The 22,004-nt window shown below is 42.8% G+C and overlaps 1 protein-coding gene across 1 annotated transcript; it reads right to left on the reverse strand.

The window, feature by feature from the left end:
- Nucleotides 1-1,125: 1,125 nt before the first annotated feature.
- Nucleotides 1,126-17,100, reverse strand: LOC124015102 (stromal cell-derived factor 1-like). Its single transcript, XM_046330044.1, has 4 exons — nucleotides 16,923-17,100; nucleotides 12,996-13,113; nucleotides 6,359-6,442; nucleotides 1,126-4,534 (listed from the first exon to the last, which is right to left on the reverse strand). Exons 1-4 carry the CDS (start codon nucleotides 16,987-16,989, stop codon nucleotides 4,504-4,506), a joined length of 300 nt encoding a protein of 99 aa, XP_046186000.1. The 5' UTR covers nucleotides 16,990-17,100; the 3' UTR covers nucleotides 1,126-4,503.
- Nucleotides 17,101-22,004: the final 4,904 nt, after the last annotated feature.

The following is a 22,004-nucleotide window of genomic DNA, read 5'->3' on the forward strand; positions in this document are numbered from 1 at the left end:
AGATGGAGGGTAAGACAAAGACAATGAGTGTCTAGCCAGATGGAGGGTCAGACAAAGACAATGAGTGTCTAACCAGATGGAGGGTAAGACAAAGACAATGAGTGTCTAGCCAGATGGAGGGTAAGACAAAGACAATGAGTGTCTAGCCAGATGGAGGGTCAGACAAAGACAATGAGTGTCTAGCCAGATGGAGGGTCAGACAAAGACAATGAGTGTCTGGCCAGATGGAGGGTAAGACAAAGACAATGAGTGTCTGGCCAGATGGAGGGTAAGACAAAGACAATGAGTGTCTAACCAGATGGAGGGTCAGACAAAGACAATGAGTGTCTAGCCAGATGGAGGGTAAGACAAAGACAATGAGTGTCTAACCAGATGGAGGGTCAGACAAAGACAATGAGTGTCTAGCCAGATGGAGGGTAAGACAAAGACAATGAGTGTCTAACCAGATGGAGGGTCACGTCACAGACAATCTCATGGTGTTTGAAAATCACTGTAAAATGGTTTTACTTTTGATGATGTCATCGGGATCGGGTAGAACATTTCAGCGCTGTACTTTTTTTCTACACAACGTAGAAATGCGCCATATTCACATATGTTGACGCTGGTATTGTGCTGGAGATAATGAAAATGAGGTTGAAAACAGGTGGAATTGCACTTTAAGTCCTACTGAAGCCTGTGGTTTCAGCAGGTATACTGTAGATACATATGGTGGCTGTCGCCCTGAGCTGATAACATAGACTTCCCTGGGCCTGGACTCTGTGGAAAACAGAAGGTGTGTGTGTGTGTGTGTTGGTTTTATTCCACCTGTCTAGGTTGTGTGTGTGAGAGTCTGGATCCAGCATCTATTACCATCAAACTGGTCTGGGTGATTCTAAGTGAAGCTCTTTTGAAACATAAATATCTACATCCTTCAGTCTTATCTAATGTGACATTTTGTGTCACTAAGTCTGTAGTCATAATGAAACCCAACTGTGATGTTTCTGCAATGAAGACAGAACAGTAACACTAAAGGAGAAGTGAAACATTCAAATAAAGTGGAGACGATTCCTACCACACTTCTCTATTGATGCCACTTTCAATAAATACACACTTTATCATTTTCTTAAGAAGAAATGAAACATTCCATTTTTATTTTATTTGATATGTTTATTGAAAAAGAGGGTGAGTATCATATAGGTATCATATTGCCCCTTGGTTTATACAAACAGTGAACATACAGAGTTGAATTAAACAATCCATCGTAGATGAAGGATACTTGTGTCGTAAGCTGCCTCAAAAGAATTGAACGTTGTAACATGTAATTCACATTGTCTGGGGAGAGCACCCATATAGAACACATACACTTCTGACAAAACACATTTCCACTTGGGATGTTATTGCTTTATGCAAGGATTTATTTGCACATGTGGTCCAAATACCAGATATGATGAGTAAAATGGTAACAGCCATGTTGTTTGGTTTGGTTGTGGATCTAACTGCAGCATGGCATTGAACAGAATGCTTCTCAAACACTTCAATAATCACCAAATCCCCTTCCTTTATGACAAACCTTACAACGATGTGATACAGATACGTAATAACCTCTGGACCAAAACACCTGCACTTGGTTCACAGACTAAGATGCCTGGAGATTTGAATGGACCTGGAGCTCTATTTTGACAGTAGAAAAACAATGGCAACAGTAAAACAGTATAGAAACCCACATCATTGAGGAATGGCTCTATCTGGGAGGAGGGGGGCTTGATTGAAAACATGTGTGGGTCCCCTGGCTCATACTTAAATATATTGTTCTCTGTCTTGGCTCAGTGGTACTATTGGCACTTCATATTTTAAACTCTGTGGAACGCTGTCAGGAGAAATAGAACAGAATCCCAACGACAGTGTGCTCTAAGGGGTCCTAATGAAGAATTAATTGACGTCTGCCTGAGCTGAATCTGAATTTGAATCGGCCTGAGCTGAGATGTCCTAATGACAACAGTAATGTTTGTTTTAAAGTATCTCAGTTCGTGGCGTTACAATCCGGATTTATTCGATTTTGCCCATCTTGCATCAGTGGATGAAAGGCGTCAGATTATTGGTTGACTAGAATAAGCCTCCCCAAGGGAGGGTTGAATCAGGGGAAACTATGGCAATGAACCCTGTATCTCTATAATATTCTGTTGTTCAATCTAGACCTGCCGCCACAATTTAATCTGGGGGACTATAAATGTTTATTACATTAACTTCAACATGTTGCAGCTGCACCAAATGAAGTTGATAGACACATAACATGTTTTTTTTAATGATATTGCAAATAAACGTTTTTGGAAAAGTGATAAATGTATAAAAATGTGATTGGATAATACAGTAGTACTGCGGTTGGGATACAGTACTCTCTGGTTATGCCTTCATCTAATACTGCTTAACTGTACTTACAAATACTGTGTTACATCTCATTATCTTAGAATATATAAAATATACAAAAATAAAAATCATTACAGTAAAAATACCAATTTAAAAGACTTAAAGTGGCTCAATGATCAAAGTAGAATAACTTTCTTTTGCCCCCAGCTCAGCAACATGCAGTTTCAATGTGATAGTCAATACTGTAGTATAGTAACAGGTATTTCATGTGGCCGTATACTGGCTTTAAAATCCTGCCTCAGGATATGTGGTGGTTTATAACGATGGAGTCGGCCTAAAGTGAGCTCCTATGAAATTGATGAGTGAAATCCAATAATCCGACAATGTCATCCTGTATAGAAATGTATGTAATGAATCTTACTGTACTTAATATAATACAGCAATTATTTTAAGCCAGTATTTGTTAGTAAATACCCAGAATATTGAGGTAAATTAATTTCACATCGCTTGTGTTGTTGAAATATGACTTGGTGTCTCATTCAATGCCTTACAGCATAGACTACAGCTACGGACCACATTACATTCACACAAACTGTATGAAAAGCTGCATTGATATGGGGTTTTATCCCTGTTTTGCATTACAATCTTATCCTACAAGGCCATCGTTCTTACAACCCTTGGCTTTTGCTGAGTTGCTTAAGTTACTTCTAATTGTGTGGGCTTTCCTGTTCGGCACAGGACTGAACTGTAATACACAATTGTCTGCCTCCAATAAAGGCTGTCGGCTTGTATTACAACAGATAACTTCCCCTTTATTTACAACAGATAACTTCCCCTTTATTACAGCAGGGGTTTTCAAACCTCTCCTCGAGGTCCCCCAGTCGTTCCATGTATTTGATCTATTCCACAGCTAGCACACCTGATTCAACTTGTCAACTAACCAGCCTTGAATAGGTGAATCAGGTGAGTTAGTTCTGGGATACAACTAAATTGTGAAACGCCTGGTGGTCCCCGAGGAGAGGTTAGAAACCACCGGCCTGTACACATCGTCTGATTTGGCTCTTCACTGGTCTGTTCTTGTGAATGGAAACTCCATGTGATTCAGTGCACAGCCTCGCTTCCTGAAAAGATATGTATCAGTTCAAACTAATGTCTTCTGATCCCCAGAGTTGAAACACCTGAATCAATGCATGTCCTTTGTTATCGTTTGAGGATCTCCATTGTCTCGGCTAGACTGGAATTCTTGTTAAGGCTTGACATAGAAGTTGCCCCTAACCACAGATCTAAGATTTCCTTCCCTACCATCCTAGACTTAACCATCAGGGATTCAACAACATCTGACCTTGGATCAGTTAAGGGTGACTATCTATTTCCCCTGTTATGAATGTTTGACCAGCCCTGATTGGTCGCCTCTTACAGAGTGGGCTCAAGCCATTGGACGGCTCATTCCTGTTCCTATCCTATGACCCCTCAGTCAGAGCCCACCCCTGGTGATACCCACAAGCCCTTGCTGGGCACATTTGAGACGGTGAGCCGGGTGTAAAAACTTTAAATGTCCCTTTACAGCCTCTTATAAAAGTAGGAAAAATACTTTATATACAGACGTACACTTACACACTCAGTTCACACACACACACACACACACACACACACACACACACACACACACACACACACACACACACACACACACACACACACACACACACACACACACACACACACACACACACACACACACACACACACACACACACACACACACACACACACACACACACACACACACACACACACACACTAAGAACAACCACACCAAATAAAACACACTGCGCTCACACACTCTTTACACACGTACTCACACATTCCGATAAAATTAGGTATATGCACTTGGTGCTAACAGCGTGAGGAGAGGTGTCTGCAGTGTGGGGGGCAGGGTGGCTGCAGGGTCAGCAGCAGCAGCAAGGCATCATGGTCTGTCTGGCGGTGAAGTGCTGGTTTTGCAAGCGATCCAGAATGTTCCAGAGCGTTCCAGAGCGTTCCAGAGTGTTCCAGAGCAGAGACGTGTAGCTACATATCTGAGTAGTGGAGGAGGAGGAGGAGGAGGAGAGCTGGCCTGGAACTGGGGCACTGCAGGCCGGTCAGGATGGTGTGTCTCCTTTACTGAGCACGTCTTCTGGACTTCTTCACCCTGGAGAGACAGAAAGAGAGGAATAAGACACTGATTGAAGAGGTTTCATGGGTGTAACTTCATTTTTCCGTGTGGCCACTTGACATCACCTGATTAGGAACAACTCTGGGCCCTAGTGTCATTTTATGGTAAATACTTAGTACGGTGCTCGTAGGTATATTGATGCTATGTTCTGCATCATGCAGGGTTTCGAAACATGCATTCTTAGTAAAAGGGTTCCAAAAGGGTACTTTGGCTGTCCCCATAGGATAACATTTTTGGTTCCATGTGGAACCCTCTGTGGAAAGGGTTCTACATGCCCCCTTAAAACAACTAACAAAACAAAAACAAACAAATGGGTCCTACATGGAACCCAAACGGGTTCTACATGGAATCAAAAGGGTTCTAACTGGAACCAAAACTGGTTCTTCAAAGGGTTCTCCTATGGGAACAGCCAAAGAACCATTTTAGGTTCTAGATGCACCTTTTTCTCTAAGTGTGTAACGTGTCACATAGACCTCCAGTATCTACTGTAGTTGTGTATCTACTGTAGTTGTGTATCTACTGTAGTTGTGTATCTACTGTAGTTGTGTAGCTACTGTATTTGTGTATCTACTGTAGTTGTGTATCTACTGTAGTTGTGTAGCTACTGTATTTGTGTATCTACTGTAGTTGTGTATCTACTGTAGTTGTGTATCTACTGTAGTTGTGTATCTACTGTAGTTTATCTACTGCTTGCTATTTTTAGCTTGCTATTTTGAAAATGCAATCTTTTGTAACTATGCCACATTGGGAACTAAACAACAAGAAAATGCCTAATTTGTGGTAAAATTTATTTACTATAGGTGTTTTTAAGAGGCAGACATTTTGCATGGTTGGTGAAAACGATCACCAGAGGAATGAGGAATGCACATTTAACACACATTTGAACTGCACAACCCATTCAGATTCATTATAATATTCCGTATAGTGTGTCTGTTGTTGTTTATTGTACTTTTATACGGTTTACTCCTTGACTGTAAAACGTAGTGGAATTGTTTCCCCTTTAGTGGAATGAGTTTCACTATTTGTAGACAAATTAGTCCTGATCATTTTGTGAAAGTGCCTTCAATTTACACGTATTTGTTTATTCATACATAAACTGCTGTCTTTTAAAAATGAATGAAGTTAGTTCAATTGTGAAAGTAACACCTGTTTTTTTGGCCAAAAGTTTTAGGTAATAAATCTGTAATAAAAAAATAAAAGACTGTGATTTCATGACATTCTACTCCATCCCTGATTTCCCAGATAAATTCTGATTGTTTACTGAAAGACCTGGAATGCTCCGAATGCCACGCTTAAATTATCAGAGGGATTGCAAGGCGTGAACAGAAAGCATTCTTTCCCAGTCTTTAATTCATATCTCAGTAGCCATCTGAGTAGCTAGCACGCATAATGAGAAACAAGCACCCAGAAACACCAGTCACTTTCATCTCTTTTAATGAGACACACACATACCAACAGTTCTAATCATACCGATAAATGAGCGATTTCAGAATGCAATGTGGACAGGTGGCCATAAAATGACACTTATCTGTTGTTACTGTACTTAAGCAGTCCCATTTCTGCCATTTCTCCCATTTCATTTGGATTTTGCAGATGAAAACAGCTGCACATTTCATTCCGTGTCTCTCACTGTTACCAGCGAACTAGCCTGGTCCCAGATCTGTTTGTGTTGTCTTGCCAACTCCTATGGTTTGGCGTGACAATAATAGGAGTTGGCAAGTAAGCACAAGCAGATGTGGGACCAGGCTACCCTGAGATCAGCTCTTACTTGTCAAAGAGGGAAGTAAGGTTTCTCCTTACTTGTTAATGGCATTCTTCAGGTACGTCTGCAGCCATTTGGTCTCGGGGTTAATGCAGACCTCCCTGTTGTTCTTCAGCTTGGCACTGTGACCGGGAGAGGGATGAAGGGAGGGATGGAGAGAGAGAGAGAGAGAGAGAGAGAGAGAGAGAGAGAGAGAGAGAGAGAGAGAGAGAGAGAGAGAGAGAGAGAGAGAGAGAGAGAGAGAGAGAGAGAGAGAGAGAGAGAGAGAGAGAGAAAGTGAATTAGGCAGAGACTCATTTCAGTGTTCTCCGAGCATCCACTTTCTCTGTTTTCTTATCTGATTCAAGGATGGAATGATCCGAAAAAAAGTCCAGTAAGCTCTCATGAACTGGCCTAGCGTCTTCTCACTCTGGTGAACATCCAGGGATAGTGTGTTGTGTAGCTGTAACACAGTAACACACATGCCTGATACGTGGATTCAACTAGGGTGAACTGGCCTAGCGTCTTCTCACTCTGGTGAACGTCCAGGGACAGTGTGTTGTGTAGCTGTAACACAGTAACACACATGCCTGATACGTGGCGTCAACTAGGGTGAACTAGCCTAGCGTCTTCTCACTCTGGTGAACGTCCAGGGACAGTGTGTTGTGTAGCTGTAACACAGTAACACACATGCCTAATACGTGGATTCAACTAGGGTGAACTGGCCTAGCGTCTTCTCACTCTGGTGAACGTCCAGGGACAGTGTGTTGTGTAGCTGTAACACAGTAACACACATGCCTGATACGTGGATTCAACTAGGGTGAACTGGCCTAGCGTCTTCTCACTCTGGTGAACATCCAGGGACAGTGTGTTGTGTAGCTGTAACACACAGTAACACACATGCCTGATACGTGGATTCAACTCGGGAATGAACTGTGGCCGTGTTTTGGTCAAACTGTAATGAGACTCAGTGGGCCTTGGAGTCAGATACAGTTGAATATATACGAGTGGCTCACGTTTTTATTACACTTAAATGATATACCGGTACATAGATAAATAAATATAGATCATGTATAGGTTTATTTTGAACTAAGAATTATGAATGCAACTATTTCAGCTTGACCAGTCTGTCTTTATAGACTCAGGTACAGTGTGTAATCTTATATATTACTATTTCAGTTTGACCAGTCTGTCTTTATAGACTCAGATACAGTGTGTAATCTTATATATTACTATTTCAGCATGACCAGTCTGTCTTTATAGACTCAGATACAGTGTGTAATCTTATATATTACTATTTCAGTTTGACCAGTCTGTCTTTATAGACTCAGATACAGTGTGTAATCTTATATATTACTATTTCAGCATGACCAGTCTGTCTTTATAGACTCAGATACAGTGTGTAATCTTATATATTACTATTTCAGTTTGACCAGTCTGTCTTTATAGACTCAGATACAGTGTGTAATCTTATATATTACTATTTCAGCATGACCAGTCTGTCTTTATAGACTCAGATACAGTGTGTAATCTTATATATTACTATTTCAGCATGACCAGTCTGTCTTTATAGACTCAGATACAGTGTGTAATCTTATATATTACTATTTCAGTTTGACCAGTCTGTCTTTATAGACTCAGATACAGTGTGTAATCTTATATATTTGTTTTATTTTAAAAGCATTTCAAAAGGGTTACATTTGAGGTAATATTTTTGAAGTCATTAATTTCAGTTTGACACAGTTTTTACTGTAATCTAGTCTGTATAATTCATGTATCTGAAGATTGAAGAGACATCTGATGAACTCTGTACTGTAATCTAAAAGTAAATGTGTTCCATCATTTCGATATCGTCGATCTGCTCATTCAGGGTCAATATAAACAAACACATTAAGATAAATGAAGTTCACTTTCCTTTAAACCAACTACTGTACTGGACTGGACTGTACACACGAAACAAACATCACTCAATATGATATAAGGCTGCAAAGTCAACAGTAACATAATGTATCTGGAAAAATAAGTTATTTGACCAAAATTATATTCATCAAGCTTATTTTTATGTCACTAAATTCCAGGGACATTTGCAAGACACATATGCCAGTGAACAATCAACACATTATTCACATCCCAAACATATATTTTTAACAAGAACAAACATATTATGAACAAGTTGTAAGAATAACAATTATTAAAACTTGTATTCACAGCATATTTTAACCCACAAAACATGCTTTGCGCCAGTTGTAAGGATCAGAATGCATTAAATCACATCAAGTCCCCCCACCACCTGCCACAGGTGAAAAATCCCTTCTCTCTCCTTCCACTTAGACAGCTGTTGCAGTGATAACAAAGCATGGTAACACTGATCTCTTTGTTAAGCCGGTGGTACCAACAATAAGGAGGTTTTGATGTCAGGCCATTTAGCCTGGGATTTACAGACTGTGGGGTGTATATGGGAGTAAGTGGTTCACCTGTAGCGGACTGTAGTGTGTTGATAGAGGGTTGACTTGAGTGTCGACTTGAGAGAGGGGCATTTGTCCCGAGATCGGACACTTTTGTGAGTGTTTCCGATCCATGAGCTTTAGGGGGAGACGGGGTAGTGTGTGTGTGTGTGTGTGTCAGCACTCTCTCCTCTCCTCCCCTCCTTCCCCAAACATATGGTTCTAACACCTCTGTGTCAAAAGGTTGTGTTTGAGAGTTAACAACTCAGGTAGCGCCTCACCACCTCCCCTCCCTCCCTCCTTCTCTCCCTCCTTCTCTCCCTCCTTCTCTTCCTCTCACAGCCCTGTAAATTAAACACATTCCTCACCACCTCCCCTCCCTCCCTCCTTCTCTCCCTCCTTCTCTCCCTCCTTCTCTTCCTCCTTCTCTTCCTCCTTCTCTCCCTCCTTCTCTCCCTCCTTCTCTCCCTCCTTCTCTCCCTCCTTCTCTCCCTCCTTCTCTCCCTCCTTCTCTTCCTCTCACATCCCTGTAAATGAAACACATTCCTCTCCACCTCTGAATCTCTCCTTCATCACTCCTTTACCGCTTTCCTGATTCCATTTCACCTTCCCCAAACTCTCCATCCCTATTTAACACCAACCTCTTCATTTGACCAAATGGCCCACCTACTACCCCTGACCCCAATAAGATGAAAGAGCAGCTCAAGCGCATCAAACCCCTTCAAATCTCCCCCAAAACCAACATCCCAATCGTTTAGATAAATAAAAGGCGGTAACTGGATTCCCTGTTTGTTTATCTCTATGATACCCCCTTCCTCCCTCCCTCCAAACCCCATCCTGTCCTCTTTTATATAATGATTGCAGCTAATCCATTTGACTGTTTTGTTTTGATGTTTCTCCTGGTTTAAGTTTATCCCTCTAGTGTGTGTGTGTGTGTGTGTGTGTGTGTGTGTGTGTGTGTGTGTGTGTGTGTGTGTGTGTGTGTGTGTGTGTGTGTGTGTGTGTGTGTGCGTGCGTGCGTGCGTGCGTGCGTGCGTGCGTGCGTGTGTGTGTGTGTGTGTGAGTGTGTGTGCGTGCGTGCGTGCGTGTGTGTGTGTGTGTGCGTGCGTGCGTGTGTGTGTGTGTGTGTGCGTCTGGACTATCTAGCATCTGATTGACTTTGTTGGAATTCGGGGCTCTGGGAGTCTGGAGCTTCTAACCCAGTAGGTAGTAATTACTTCACAGCAAGCTAATGCCAACAAGCAGGAGGAGACAGGGGCGTGTAGGGAGCGGTGGAGGGGATGAGGGGGTGTAGTGTTACCCCTGTTGTCTTTCATCCAAGGACAATAGATATATCAGAAGAGATGCGAGCTCTCTGCCCCTCTCTCCCCTGCTGCTCAGTCATAAATAACTTCAGGATGGGCTTTGGAGGGAATAAGAGGGGAAAGTGGAAGCTTTTGGTGGCGTATGTGTGTTCCTTAATGCCTGTGTGTGCAAATGTGTGTTTCTCTTAATGATTGTGCGTCCTGACCAGATTTGTATCCTTACTGACCCCTTGCCATGAGTTAACCCCCTAATGCCCCCACCACCCCTTCCCAATCCCCGAAACCCCTCTGGCTTTTTGGCTCTGGCCACCTGGTTTCTATAGGTTACAAATAGCAAAGCATTTTGGCTTAATGCGTTCCAGGCCATTTAAATTACACTAAATGTGGGCGGCTGGTGAGCGCAGGGAATAAAAGAAAGAAGGATAGAGAGGGTCAGCTGCAACATAAAGGTCATCACATTGACCCCTAATGATTGATTCCTTAACAAGTCTAAAATCCCCCCTAGAGCTAGCTTGGAGAGAGACACTCCTCTGTCAGCTTCCTCTCTCCTCTCCTGGCCATTTATCCTGTTGTTCTAATCTAAACATCTCTTTCCATTTGGAGAGAGCCATAGTAACTGCATCTCTTTTCTCCACTCTCTCTCTCTCTCTCTCGCTTTCTCTTACCTTCTCTCTCGCTTTCTCTCTCGCTTTCTCTCGCTTTCTCTCTCTCTCTCTCCCGCTGTCTCTCTCTCTCTCTCTCTCTCTCCCTTTCTCTCGCTTTCTCTCTCTCTCGCACCTTCTCTCTCACTTTCTCTCGCTTTCTCTCTCTCTCGCCTCCTCTCGCTCTGTCTCTCTCGCCTTCTCTTACTTTTTCTCTCGCTTTCTCTCTCGCTTTCTCTCGCTTTCTCTCTCTCTCGCTTTCTCTCACTCTCTCGCTTTGTCTCACTTTCTCTCTCTCTCCCTTTCTCTCGCTTTCTCTCTCTCTCTCTCTCTCTCTCTCTCTCTCGCTTTCTCTCACTTTCTCTCTCTCTCTCTCACTTTCACTCTCTCTCTCTCACTCTCTCTCCACTTTCTCTCTGTCTTTCCCTCCACTGTGGTCCTCCAACTGCAATCATTAAAACCAGATAATATGGGACTGATGCTTAGCCGAATGGAATGGGACCCAAAGTTAAGCGCCATTTGAATCCACATGGGATCTTATTAACAGAGGGGTCTTACTGGGCTGAATCAGGCTTTTCTGAACAGGTTTTGCCCTAGGAGATGACTATAGGAGTTGGCAAGACCACACAAACAGATCTAGAACCAAGTTAGTTTAGCTGTAGCAGCTGATAATAGGAGTTGGTAAGACAGCACAAACAGATCTAGAAGCAAGTTAGTTTAGCTGTAGCAGCTGATAATAGGAGTTGCTAAGACCACACAAACAGATCTAGAAGCAAGTTAGTTTAGCTGTAGCAGCTGATAATAGGAGTTGCTAAGACCACACAAACAGATCTAGAAGCAAGTTAGTTTAGCTGTAGCAGCTGATAATAGGAGTTGGTAAGACCACACAAACAGATCTAGAAGCAAGTTAGTTTAGCTGTAGCAGCTGATAATAGGAGTTGGTAAGACAGCACAAACAGATCTAGAAGCAAGTTAGTTTAGCTGTAGCAGCTGATAATAGGAGTTGGTAAGACAGCACAAACAGATCTAGAAGCAAGTTAGTTTAGCTGTAGCAGCTGATAATAGGAGTTGGTAAGACAGCACAAACAGATCTAGAAGCAAGTTAGTTTAGCTGTAGCAGCTGATAATAGGAGTTGGTAAGACAGCACAAACAGATCTAGAACCAAGTTAGTTTAGCTGTAGCAGCTGATAATAGGAGTTGGTAAGACCACACAAACAGATCTAGAACCAAGTTAGTTTAGCTGTAGCAGCTGATAATAGGAGTTGGTAAGACAGCACAAACAGATCTGGAACCAGGCTAGTTTATCCCTACTTGACTATACGTATCAGGCCAAGGTCCTTCTGGTTTCAGCCAAGCAGGCCTGTGCTGTGTTAAAGTAAAGATGGTAGATAAACGAAGATGTCACATTTCCAGTCTGCTTAAGGGATGGCTCTCCCATAGGCACCAATGCATTAGCAGCTGGGTCTGGTCTGCTTAGTTCATTGACTATATATGAACAAGAAAAAAAGGAGGGAGTGGGATGAGTCGCTTCCTCTTCCAGCTCTGGTTAAACTACATTGCAGTGTTCCCGTAGAGCAACATGGACCGTGGCATTGACAGGTGTCTGTCCAGCCCTGAAACAGGTGTCTGTCCAGCCCTGAAACAGGTGTCTGTCCAGCCCTGAAACAGGTGTCTGTCCAGCCCTGAAACAGGTGTCTGTCCAGCCCTGAAACAGGTGTCTGTCCAGCCCTGAAACAGGTGTCTGTCCAGCCCTGAAACAGGTGTCTGTCCAGCCCTGAAACAAACACCTGATTCAACAAGTCACCGCCTTGACGATTAGTTGATGAGTTGAATCAGGTGCTTCAGTGCTGCGCCCGGGAAGCGAAGCTAACTCACACACTCAACATGCAGCTGTCTCAGACCAGGGTTGCTTACCACTGCTTTACTGGGCCTGTGTAGTTCTGGTTTATCTCCAGGAAAAGTCTGTCTAAAAATAGTGAATAGCTTCCCCTTCTGTGAGCAGCAACATTGTGTGTGCTGTGTGGGATGTCCAGTGTTGGCCACCATAGTCCTTTCTTATCTGTGCAGTGTAGTGCAGGGCTGAGGAGAACATGGGGTTGTCTCCTACAAAACGTCCCTGTTACTCCCCAGCCTTGTAATGAAAACATTGACATTTGGGAGAAGCAATACAGCGATCTAGTTGTTCTTATGAGGGGTGTGGAAGGTTTTTCACATGACAAGCTAAGGAACTTAGCTGTAAGTCTTCTAAAACACAACCCAAAATCAGGGTCAAAAAGCATCCCATAATGCACCAGCAGGTTACTCACATGACTTGGAAAGGGCAGTTGGGTGTGTGAAGGAACTTGAGCTCTCTGATGCTCCTCTGAGGGACGGTGTTCAGAGTGGAGCGACACCAGCACCTCTCTACCAGGCTGATGGGCTTAGCTGAAAACACCAACCACAGACATAGTAAGATACTGTACCAGGTACCAGGTACCAGGCTGATGGGCTTAGCTGAAAACAACAACCACAGACATAGTAAGATACTGTACCAGGTACCAGGTACCGGACACTGAGAGAATGTGAGCTTCGACCATTTCTATGTCTTAAAACTAAAACAACCCAATCCCAGCTCACAACGCATGATGATAGTTAGAGCTGAACCAACAACATGAGCCTCAACGCCTCCAAAATGCAACAACTCACAATCATTGCAGGCAGGAAACAAGGATGAATTTGTTCATTTCATATCAGAGTAGAACAAATATGTTTAATCTACTGACAATATGGGAAAGTATACTTAACAAACTTTAGTCCCAAACTGGGATGAATTTCAATTAGAGCTTGTACAAACAGGATAAAATAGACGACAGATTTCTGTTGGGGATTAAATCCATCTTCACTGTTACTCCAGGACAGCAACAGCTCCTAGTCAGTGGTGTGTGAGATGGGTTTACGCAGTGTTACAACCAGGTCTCCTCAATAGCTCACACACACTCTCACCAAACGTTCACCGTACACACTCAACACTACTCTACTTTTACCTGTTGTTAATCATCTTCACAGTCACTGGGGTAAACTCCAGTATTTCTGTTAAATCTGTGTACAAAGACTTTCAACTGGCCTGCGGAGCATGGCAGAGAACTACACTGAAGATAAAACTAGCAAAAAGAAGCATTTGAAGAAGATTACTTGACTATGTTGTTCAGGGTCAAATACCACTTTGAAAGCTCTGAGAGGAAAATGCTTTTCATTTAAATAATTAAATCAAACTGTTATTAGTTATTTATACATTTCAAATAAAATACCATTAAGACAAAACAGCACACATGTTCATGTATTTAAATACATACCTCGAATAGTCAACACACATGTTCATGTATTTAAATACATACCTCAAATAGTCAACACACATGTTCATGTATTTAAATACATACCTCAAATAGTCAACACACATGTTCATGTATTTAAATACATATCAAATAGTCACACATGTTCATGTATTTAAATACATACCTCAAATAGTCAACAGTCAATTTAAATACATACCTCAAATAGTCAACATTTAAATACATACCTCAAATAGTCACATGTTCATGTATTTATTTAAATACATACCTCGAATAGTCAACAATGTTCATGTCAAATACATACCTCGAATAGTCAACACACATGTTCATGTATTTAAATACATACCTCAAATAGTCAGTCAATTTAAATACATACCTCGAATAGTCACACATGTTCATGTATTTAAATACATACCTCAAATAGTCAACACACATGTTCATGTATTTAAATACATACCTCGAATAGTCAACACACATTCCCACCAATTACAAAACTACTGTATTTAACCCGGACAATGCATGAGAAAGTACACATTTACCTGCCTTTAGTTCCAAATGCAAGGCAATTAAAAAGAGATTAGTCTGCCACACACACACACACACACACACACACACACACACACACACACACACACACACACACACACACACACACACACACACACACACACACACACACACACACACACACACACACACACACACACACACACACACACACACACACACACACACACACACACACACACACACACACACACACAGAGAGAGACTCTCAAACCAGCGCTCATTGTTCCATCCGCCGTCATACTGCCTTTTCACTATGAACATTGAAGACACAGCTCTCTATCCCAGAAGAGTCCTTATCGTTCTACTCCACTGGGGCTCCCAATGTTTTCCTCCTTTCTCAAAGCTCCAAGAGCACAAAGCTTAGATTCTTATCAAAAGAGTCCCTTTAAGAAGTAGGCTACATTCTTAAAATGAGTGCATATCACCCCTGGTTCCTACTGGTTCCTGAAACTAAGAATCTTTTTACTCAATAGCACATACTCTGGCTTTTGCCTGAAATGTTCTTAGATTCAGATATTTCAGAGGGGAAACCCTGCTGGAAATATCACACAAGATTAACATGAAACGTGAAATGGTTGATAACCTGTTTCCAACAATGATTTGTATTGGTTTGTCTTTGAAGATGGGAAGAGGTCCATTGGCTGAACATATATACATGTCTCTTCTCCAGTTGCCTTGTGGTTGTAAAACCTTCATGAAAGACTCTCTCTGTTTACTTTAAAACACTTTGATATTTACATTCTTTTCATTTCTCGAATCTTACATCTTAAACGGAGTACAAACGGCTCCCTTGTTTGACTGTGGGATTAAACCGCGATCACATTAATCCACTGCAAAATAAACAACAACAGGAGAGAGAGAAGTCCGAGAGAAGAGTTGAATTGAAGTTAGCTCAACCTCTGCTGTGTTATGCTAAGCATGTTGTTACTACCCCTCGCCAGGGAGACCCTGACTGCATATTAAAGACGACAGGATGGCCGGGGTGATGGAGGGGTAACTTGTATATTTATCTGGGTTTTATTGTTGCTTTCTTTTAACTAGAAACTAATTAGGGGCAAAACAAGGCGGGTTGTGAAAGAAATGAACTAACCCAAATGGAACCCTATTGCCTATTTTGTGCACTTCTTCTGACCAGAGCCCTATGGGATTCCCTGTGGGTCCTGGTCAAATGTAGTGCGCCGTATAAGGGAATAGGGTTCTATTTGGGAAGCAGAGGTTGTAGCTAGATGCTCACTTGTGGCCGGGTGCTGTAAGCAGTATGCAGAATGAGCCAGGATTAGCATGATAATAGAGCCTGATAAGGTGGAGGGTCATTGCTGTGATAGTGGTTTGGGGGAGACTTAGTCATTTGGGACACTGACTCCCTGACCCATCATCCTCTAAATCGGAAGATCTTTCTTTCTTTATTTGACAAATAGTTTTAAATGTTCATTTGTATGCCGTTAAAGACGTAAGATTTGAGGAATTAAAGTGGTTGGAATATCAAAGTGTTAAAAGCAAATAGAAAAGTCAAGTTTTACAACAGAAGGCAACTGAGAAGAAACATAAATAATGGCCAAAGTCAATACAAACCCAGACATTTCCAGAATAATCCACATAACCATCTACTTTACAATCCAACTATACAAACAACAACAATCCAACTATATAAACAACAACAATTCAACAAATGCAACCAGTTTGAGTATAACATCTCCATCACATCACAACAATCACTTACTTATTTGACCAAAACCAGTCAAACATCAAGGAGCCAACAGACAACCTCCACAACCACAAGTCATAACCACAAGTTATTCTGCTGCGTATCCCTTCTCTCAGCAACACCAGCCAAATGTCACAACCACATCTATTCTAACAACACCTATTCAAATTCAACAAGAATATCAAGACAACCTCCACAACCACCAAAACGTCCTCCTTTTCTAGAACAAATCACACCCCCAGACATTCTAGAACACATACATAAAGTCTCTCTTTGCTAAGTTACTAAAATGACTAAAATAAAGAGATAGATAAATAAAGATAGATAAAACACTAGAAAGACACACTAACAGTCTTTAAAAAAGGGTTCCAAACGGGTTCTTCGACTGTCCCCATAAGAGAACACGTTTTGTCCCAGGTAGAACTCTTTTGGGTTCCATGTAGAACCCTCTGTGTAAAGGGTTCTACATGGATCTCAAAAGGGTTCTTCCTGGAAGCAAAAGGGTTCTACCTGGAACCAAAAAAAGGGTTCTTCAAATGATTATCCCTTTTATGTTTGAGATGGCACCTTTTCTTCTAAGAGTGTAGAAGACATGCCCAGACAGATGAACCATCCCCAGACCAACTCACCCGTAGAGGGAGGTACATCCATGACCACAGCCAGTAGGGCCAACACAGCCAGTACTTTGACATCCATGGTGGGCTGTATGTAGTAGGATGGAGTTACAAGAGGCTCAGGGCTCAGCTTCTCACAGCTACTATCCAGCAGGGCTCAGTGTAGACTGACTGTCAGCTCCCCTCTACACACTGTTAAAGCACGGCGGCTGAGGGAGAGAGAGAGGGAGGAGAGAGAGAGAGAGGAGGGAGGCTCCTAATTTCTCAGGAGGAGGCAGGGGGGGGGGGGTGAGCTGCACTGGCTATATGAAAGGCAGAGACTTCCTCGATTGTAAATGTGCTGGCTGACAATCAAGAAGAAATTCTCTTTCTCTTATAAGTTATTTCTCTCTCTATTACTTTCATTCTCTTTCTCACAATGTCTCTCTTTACGTCTCATGTTCCTTCTCTCTCTCAGGTCTCCTCTCTTTTGTTTTCTGTCTCTCCCTCCCTTTCACTTTCCCTCCTTCACCTTTCTTTTCCCAAACTCCCAAACTACCCCCCTCTCCATTTCCCCCCCTCTTTTCCCACTCTCTCTGGGGCTGTCAGTCAGTCTATTTGGAGAGCCTGAGCTCCCTGCTGCTAGCCTAATATTGTTCCTATCACAGCTGAATGGCTGGAGTGTTATTGTTTACAGGAACACTGCCCGCTCCCGCACCTCTCTGGCTGGCCTGTGTCTTCCCAGTCATCTGTCTCTGGCTGGCCTGTGTCTTCCCAGTCATCTGTCTCTGGCTGGCCTGTGTCTTCCCAGTCATCTATCTCTGGCTGGCCTGTGTCTTCCCAGTCATCTGTCTCTGGCTGGCCTGTGTCTTCCCAGTAATCTATCTCTCTGGCTGGCCCGTGTCTTCCCAGTAATCTGTCTCTCTGGCTGGCCTGTGTCTTCCCAGTCATCTGTCTCTCGCTGGCCTGTGTCTTCCCAGTCATCTGTCTCTCTGGCTGGCCTGTGTCTTCCCAGTCATCTGTCTCTCGCTGGCCTGTGTCTTCCCAGTCATCTGTTTCTGGCTGGCCTGTGTCTTCCCAGTCATCTGTCTCTGGCTGGCCTGTGTCTTCCCAGTCAGCTGTCTCTGGCTGGCCTGTGTCTTCCCAGTCATCTGTCTCTCTGGCTGGCCTGTGTCTTCCCAGTCATCCGTCTCTGGCTGGCCTGTGTCTTCCCAGTCATCTATCTCTCTGGCTGGCCTGTGTCTTCCCAGTCATCCGTCTCTGGCTGGCCTGTGTCTTCCCAGTCATCTATCTCTCTGGCTGGCCTGTGTCTTCCCAGTCATCTATCTCTCTGGCTGGCCTGTGTCCTCCCAGTCTTCTGTCTCTCTGGCTGGCCATTTATCAGTGTTTCTCCTGGTCAGGATACTGTACGTGGTCAGGAAAAACTGGTCAGGAAAATAATAATAATAGTTATTAAATCCTAGTTATAGGCTAACTAGGACACGTCATTTCCTCTGGTCAGGTCATGTTGCCAGGAAAAACTCTTATAATGATAAAATCAAGAGGATGTAAAAAGCAGCCAAAAATGACATTACAAACAAAACAAAAATGGTTGTACTTTAGAGGGACATTAAGATGTGATGATATGCAGTAATAACTAAATAAATGCTTCATGTAACAGGTGGGGAATAAATGAAGAAATAACCAATTGAGCCACAGATGTATTTTCTGTACTAACTGGTTCCCAAAGCAATTATCTGGAACCTTCGGATAAAACTAACTTTCCATGAGGGCTAGAAAAAAAAGGAACTACTAGTGAGGAGCAATCTGTGTGTGTGTGTGTGTGTGTGTGTGTGTGTGTGTGTGTGTGTGTGTGTGTGTGTGTGTGTGTGTGTGTGTGTGTGTGTGTGTGTGTGTGTGTGTGTGTGTGTGTGTGTGTGTGTGTGTGTGTGTGTGTGTGTGTGTGTGTGTGTGTGTGTGTGTGTGTGTGTGTGTGTGTGTGTGTGTGTGTGTGTGTGTGTGTGTGTGTGTGTGTGTGTGTGTGTGTGTGAGTGAGTGTGTTTGCAAAACAGAGAGAAATATAGTGTTGATTTCACTTTTATTTATTATCTATTTCACCTGCTTTGGCAATGTTAACATATGTTTCCCATGCAAATAAAGCCCTTTGAATTGAATTGAGGGAGAGAGGGAGAGAGGGAGAGAGGGAGAGGGAGAGAGGGAGAGAGGGAGAGAGGGAGAGTGCGAGAGAGAGAGAGGGAGAGAGAGTGAGTGAGAGTGAAAGAGAGTGTGTGTGCACATTTCCTTATAATTGGCTATTACCACACTGTATCTAAACTGGAGGTCTTGCCAGAGCCAGACGTCTGACAAAGCTGTGGGTGTCAGTGAAAGGTAGGTCTACATAGCCTGGTTAAACCAGATTGATGTAAAGTGAAACAATGGTGAGCACAGCATTCAGTGTGGTTTAACCAGGCTAGGTCTACTTGGCCACCATGCAGTAAAACAGTAGATTGTGTAGTTAGAGAACCATTCCTTCTGTTTACTGGCTCATAAACCTCTCCCTCACTGGCTCAATTACCTCTCCCTCAATGTCAACAACACAAAGGAGCTGATGGTGAACTTCAGGAGACAGCAGAGGGAGCCTGCCCTCATCCATATCGACGGGGCCGCGGTGGAGAAGGTGAAAAGCTTCAAGATCCTCAACATACACATCCCTGACAATCTAAAAGGGTCCATCCACACAGACTGTGATGTGAAGAAGGTGCAACAACGCCTCTTCAACCTCAGGAGCCTGAAGAAACTTGACTTGGCCCCTAAGACCCTCACAAACTTTTACAGATGCACCATTGAGAGCATCCCGTTGGGCTGTATCACCGCCTGTTACGGCTACTGCACCGTCCACAACCACAGGGCTCTCCAGCGGGTGGTGCGGTCTGCTCAACGCATCAACAGGGGCACACTGCCTGCCCTCCAGGACATCTACAGCACTCAGTGTCACAGGAAGGCCAAGAAGATCATCAAGGACCTCAGCCACCCAGCCTGCTACCATCCAGAAGGAGAGGTCAGTACAGCTGCATCAAAGCTGGGACAGAGAGACTGAAAAACAGCCTCCATCTCCAGGCCACTACTCTGGACTCCGACACTGTTCGTCCTAATATTTCAATATTTATTCATTCCATTATTTTACTTTTTAGAGTTGTGCATATTGTTGTGTATTGTTGAATATTACTGCACTGTTGGAGCTAGAAACATAAGCATTCAGCTACACCCGCAATAACATCTGCTAAATATGTGTCTGCGACCAACAACATTTCATTTGGTCTGAGGCCGTTAGAAACCATATAAAGCTGTGAGTGTGAATGTGAGTGTGAGAGTGTGTGAGTGTGTGAGTGTGTGAGTAGATCTAGCAGGTCTGAGGCCTTTAGCCTCCATATAAAGCCAATAAAGCAGACATGGTGTTTATCTCTAGTAGCAGAGAGGGTTTATATACAGTATGTTTATATGCCACCACTAACAGTAGGGAGATCAAACCATGGCATGAATATACAGAAGATTCCACTCCTTTTGTTCTGCATAGCCTAATGTATGTGTATGTTTAGTGTTTTAAAGCTAGAATATTTTATGGAATTAATTGCTAAGTATGTGTACAAAATACACGATTCAGACGTGTTATAGACATGACCAAAATACACGATTCACCTGCGTTATAGACATTACCAAAATGCACAATTCCTCTGCGTTATAGACATTACCAAAATGCACGATTCCTCTGCGTTATAGACATTACCAAAATGCACGATTCCTCTGCGTTATAGACATTACCAAAATGCACAATTCCTCTGCGTTATAGACATTACCAAAATGCACGATTCCTCTGCGTTATAGACATTACCAAAATGCACGATTCCTCTGCGTTATAGACATTACCAAAATGCACGATTCCTCTGCGTTATAGATATTACCAAAATGCACGATTCCTCTGCGTTATAGACATTACCGAAATGCACGATTCCTCTGCGTTATAGATATTACCAAAATGCACGATTCCTCTGCGTTATAGACATTACCAAAATGCACGATTCCTCTGCGTTATAGACATTACCGAAATGCACGATTCCTCTGCGTTATAGATATTACCAAAATGCACGATTCCTCTGCGTTATAGACATTACCAAAATGCACGATTCCTCTGCGTTATAGATATTACCGAAATGCACGATTCCTCTGCGTTATAGACATTACCAAAATGCACGATTCCTCTGCGTTATAGACATTACCGAAATGCACGATTCCTCTGCGTTAGTAGACATTACCGAAATGCGCAGTTCATTGGCTTCATAGACGTTACCAAAATTGTATGCAGACTAAGTGTCATATAAAACACCAGGAGTGATCCATTGGCTGATCCCCAGACGTCCCTCATCATGGCAGGCATTAGTGGTAGGCTGTCAATCAGTTCCCGTCTCAGTACAAAGCCTGAGAGCTCTGTTGGCCCTGTTTCCCCGTAACTCTATACAGGGACATGAAACGCTGACCTCTGACCCCATGTGTGATACAAGTGGCAGCGTTGCCACAGAGGTCAGCCCTAACGTGCCGCTAACGCATTCTCAACCTCTCGTTGCGATTGTCGGACATTATAGGCAAACCGTCAGACACGAAGCGTCCTGCTTCACTGCAGAACATCAGGAGTAGAGTCACTAAACCCATGATGACCTCGGTTTGTAGGCTGAGGTCTGTGAATGGATGTCTGTGATTGTGAATCTAGATATATTTTGATAGGGTGTGTTTAAATGCTGTGTTATTTCTCTATGTTTCATGTCTGACTAATAACACTGACAACATTAGTACAGGCTGAATAACTTTGGTACTGAAAAACAGGAACATTTAGAAAGCCCTAGAGCCCGTTTAGAACAATACACATTCTCAATGTGCTCTATTTGAAGCGAGTAATCAGAGAATAATGTATGCATTATACTAGTATATCGATAATATAAGCAGGTGTGTCATAGCACTCCTAACGTACCCAAACAAACTGACCTTATAATCTTTTAACCCTTTTATAATCCCTTATAAAAGGGAAGGCTGCTTCCTTTTTCCTGTTTAGATCTATACTTTGGTTATGTCCCAAATGGCACTCTATTC

Source organism: Oncorhynchus gorbuscha, linkage group LG26 (genome assembly GCF_021184085.1).
Source record: "Oncorhynchus gorbuscha isolate QuinsamMale2020 ecotype Even-year linkage group LG26, OgorEven_v1.0, whole genome shotgun sequence".
Lineage (NCBI taxonomy): Eukaryota > Metazoa > Chordata > Actinopteri > Salmoniformes > Salmonidae > Oncorhynchus > Oncorhynchus gorbuscha.

Coding starts and splice junctions, on each gene's coding strand:
- LOC124015102 (XM_046330044.1), bottom strand. CDS start 16,989: ATGGATGTCAAAGTACTGGCTGTGTTGGCCCTACTGGCTGTGGTCATG. Junction 6,443..12,995: donor AACTGCCCTTTCCAAGTCAT/GTGAGTAACCTG, acceptor TCCCGGTCACAG/TGCCAAGCTGAAGAACAACA. Junction 4,535..6,358: donor CTGAAGAATGCCATTAACAA/GTAAGGAGAAAC, acceptor CTGTCTCTCCAG/GGTGAAGAAGTCCAGAAGAC.